Source organism: Sinocyclocheilus anshuiensis, unplaced genomic scaffold (genome assembly GCF_001515605.1).
Source record: "Sinocyclocheilus anshuiensis isolate Anshui unplaced genomic scaffold, SAMN03320099.WGS_v1.1 scaffold480, whole genome shotgun sequence".
In the NCBI taxonomy this organism is placed as follows: Eukaryota; Metazoa; Chordata; class Actinopteri; order Cypriniformes; family Cyprinidae; genus Sinocyclocheilus; species Sinocyclocheilus anshuiensis.
This window is the reverse complement of record NW_015555743.1, coordinates 77003-79933: the sequence shown is the minus strand read 5'-3', so window position 1 is coordinate 79933 and position 2931 is coordinate 77003. Positions and strand designations below refer to the sequence as shown.

The window sequence follows — 2931 nt, the reverse complement described above, 5'->3', positions numbered from 1 at the left end:
AATAAAAAAACAATTGTTGACTGTTTGTTCATATTAGTTGACAGTGCATTAACTAATGTTATCAGATGCAACTTTTATTTGAAATGTATCAGCAAATGTAGAAATTAACATTTTCCAATAGGGTTGACAGGAGAATCTGGTGGTTCACCGTATCAAAAGCAGCAGACAGATCCAGCAAAATAAGTATAGATAATATATATATATATATATATATATAGATAGATAGATAGATAATATGTACTGTTGATAGTTAATATTAGCTAACTAATGTTAACAAATGAACCTTATTGAAAAGTGTTACTGCATTTTTATTTTAAACGTATCTTGTTTTGTGTACAAATTTTTTTTATTAGAAAACAAGATGATGATTCTCGAGTTACGATGCGTGTGCGATTCGACACGGAAACACGTCTTGAACCACGAGGCCTGGGTCCCGATCTGCACATGAACCTGGTTTCCAGCGCTGCGTCTGTGAAGCTGCCCGTGAGCCCATGGAATTATGGGATGTCTGTGTAATACGATCCTGGTGTGGAGAGCAGCAGAGCGTCCCGTCTGGCCCCTGGCCTTCATCCTCCTCCTCTTCCTCCGGTGGCGCAGTATCAGTACAGGCTCCAGGCCCGGCGGAGCTGAGAGTAGGACAGCACTGAGGATGAGGAGGAGGATGAAGACTCGGCGGGACCAAGCTGCTTCCCACACACGCAGGTTCAGTCCATCTTCTCCTTCTGCACCAGTTTGGGCGCGTCGACGAAGTCCCGGCCGTTGAAGAGGATGACGCCGGCCGTCACCACACTCGCCGAGCCCCAGAACAACACATACGCCAGCGTCTCGGTCCAGGTGTCACCTGGGAAATACGAGAACCAGCTACGCTTTACATGCGTTTAAGACACTAGTAATACCATAAACACTAGTATTAACCCTGTAAAGCCTGACTTGTGAAATAACAGCGAGAATTTTTATTTTTTTTGTTGGGTGTCATATTTGATGCATCAAGCTTTTATGGCTCACATAGTCTGACAAAGTGAGAATATAGAGGAAAAAAATGTATTTTATTCAAAGATTATGGGAAAAAAATATGGATTTGCTGCAGATGCTGATATTTATATGTGACCGTGGACCACAACACCAGTCATAAGAGTCCATTTTCCAAAATTGAGATTTATAGATCTTTACTTAATATCCTAATGATTTTTGGCATAAAAGAAAAATGGATAATTTTGACCCATACAATGTATTGTTGGCTATTGCTACAAATATACCCCAGCGACTTAAGACTGCTTTTGTGCTCCAGGGTCACATGTGATGAAATTCTGCTGCTTGTAATGTAAATCAATGAGATCTTTATAACAGTAGAGCAGATATTAATACTAATCTGTGTCTTACCAGCCATCAGGAGACATATGATGCACATTGAGAAAGCAACCACCATGATGATCGGCAGCTGAAAAGGGAAAAAAATAATATCCAGTTATGACATTAAAGAACATTACATTAAAAATATGCACAAATGAATTGTTCATATTAAGATCAATAACATTCATTTAGAAAACAGATGATATTTTATCTACATTTCATGTCAGCTTTAATACAAGATGTAGTATTTAAAAAAGCATGCTTAAATCCTTGCAAAACTCATGAGGTCTCAGTAATATTAATGCAATCAAATCATGTATATTCGATATATCAATAAATGTTCTGCTTTTAAATTCTAAATGTATTAACTTGAAATCATCTTATATGTGGATGGAAGCAAGTGTAAGATCCTCCCTTTTTTCTTTTTAATAACCATAATTAGGGCCATGCAATACAGTGATTTTACCATGGTAACTGGTAAGTGATGTAAGTTGTAATACAAATCAGAAAAATAATAGTAAATCCTTATTACTGGCTTATTACTTTTATAAAGCAGCAGCAGCAGCATGATGAAAGAAATCAGTGCTCCATAAATACAGTTATGTTGTATTCTGCTGCTGAAAGGGTTGAAAACAAATGCCGAAGTCGTCTAAGACAAGAGTGTCAGTGTGTTCAAGGACTTTAATCTGACCCTGGCTGCAAAGAAACCATGTTTTTCTGGGTTCACAGCTCAATCTGGTTCTTACCGTGAGGAACTTCCAGTCTTTGGGCTCATGTAGAGGAGTGTTCATATCTGCCTCTTCCACTGCATAGTTACCCAGAAACAGGTCAATGGAGTCCTGCATAAAGACATGAACCTCTATATCAGATCCTGCACTCTTCATCCACAGCAAAGAAATCAAACACAAAACACGTCTTCCTACTGCAGCGACTTCATCAGCAAGTTTAGTCCCTAGAAAAGGGTTTCCAAACTGGGGTTTGTGAGTAAAATAACAGATCAAAATCAAATAATTAATTAACTATTAAAAAGGAAACTTAAAAAAAAAATTTTTTAATTAAAAATAAATAAAAAAATTTCGTAATAAAAAAAAACATTACAAATTAATTACATCACAAAAATGTTTAAATGGCTTTAAAATAAAAAATATTTTAAAAAGTAAAAAATATGTAAAACACAATCATAAAAATGCAAAATTAAAATAAATACAAATTTTATTACAAATGAAAATAAATAAAAATATCAATTACATCATAAAAATAAAGTAATATTTAAACGACTTTAAAATCAAAAATATTTTAAAATATAAAAAATATGCAAAACCCTTACTCAAGAAAACAAATATATATATAAATATATATTATGTTGTGTGTGCAAATATATATATATATATATATATATATATACACAGATAGATAGATAGATAGATAGATATAAATTAAACATTTAAAATATAATAAAATATGTAAAACACTTACTCAAGAAAACAAATATATAATAAATGTTGTATATATTTAACAACACATTTGCATGTTCATGGTTCTCTGATAGTTGATGGTCACATAACATGAAGGTATATATAT

General features: G+C 34.0%; 1 protein-coding gene across 1 annotated transcript in view; it reads right to left on the bottom strand.

The window, feature by feature from the left end:
• Nucleotides 1-246: 246 nt before the first annotated feature.
• sacm1lb (SAC1 like phosphatidylinositide phosphatase b) overlaps nucleotides 247-2931 on the bottom strand; it is a 26840-nt gene continuing 24155 nt past the window's right edge. The window contains exons 17-19 of the mRNA XM_016466879.1: nucleotides 2097-2189; nucleotides 1381-1438; nucleotides 247-841 (exon numbers count right to left, since the gene is read on the bottom strand). Coding sequence (XP_016322365.1) covers nucleotides 705-841; nucleotides 1381-1438; nucleotides 2097-2189 — 288 coding nt within the window. The 3' untranslated portion in view covers nucleotides 247-704. The remainder of the gene's footprint in view (nucleotides 842-1380; nucleotides 1439-2096; nucleotides 2190-2931) is intronic.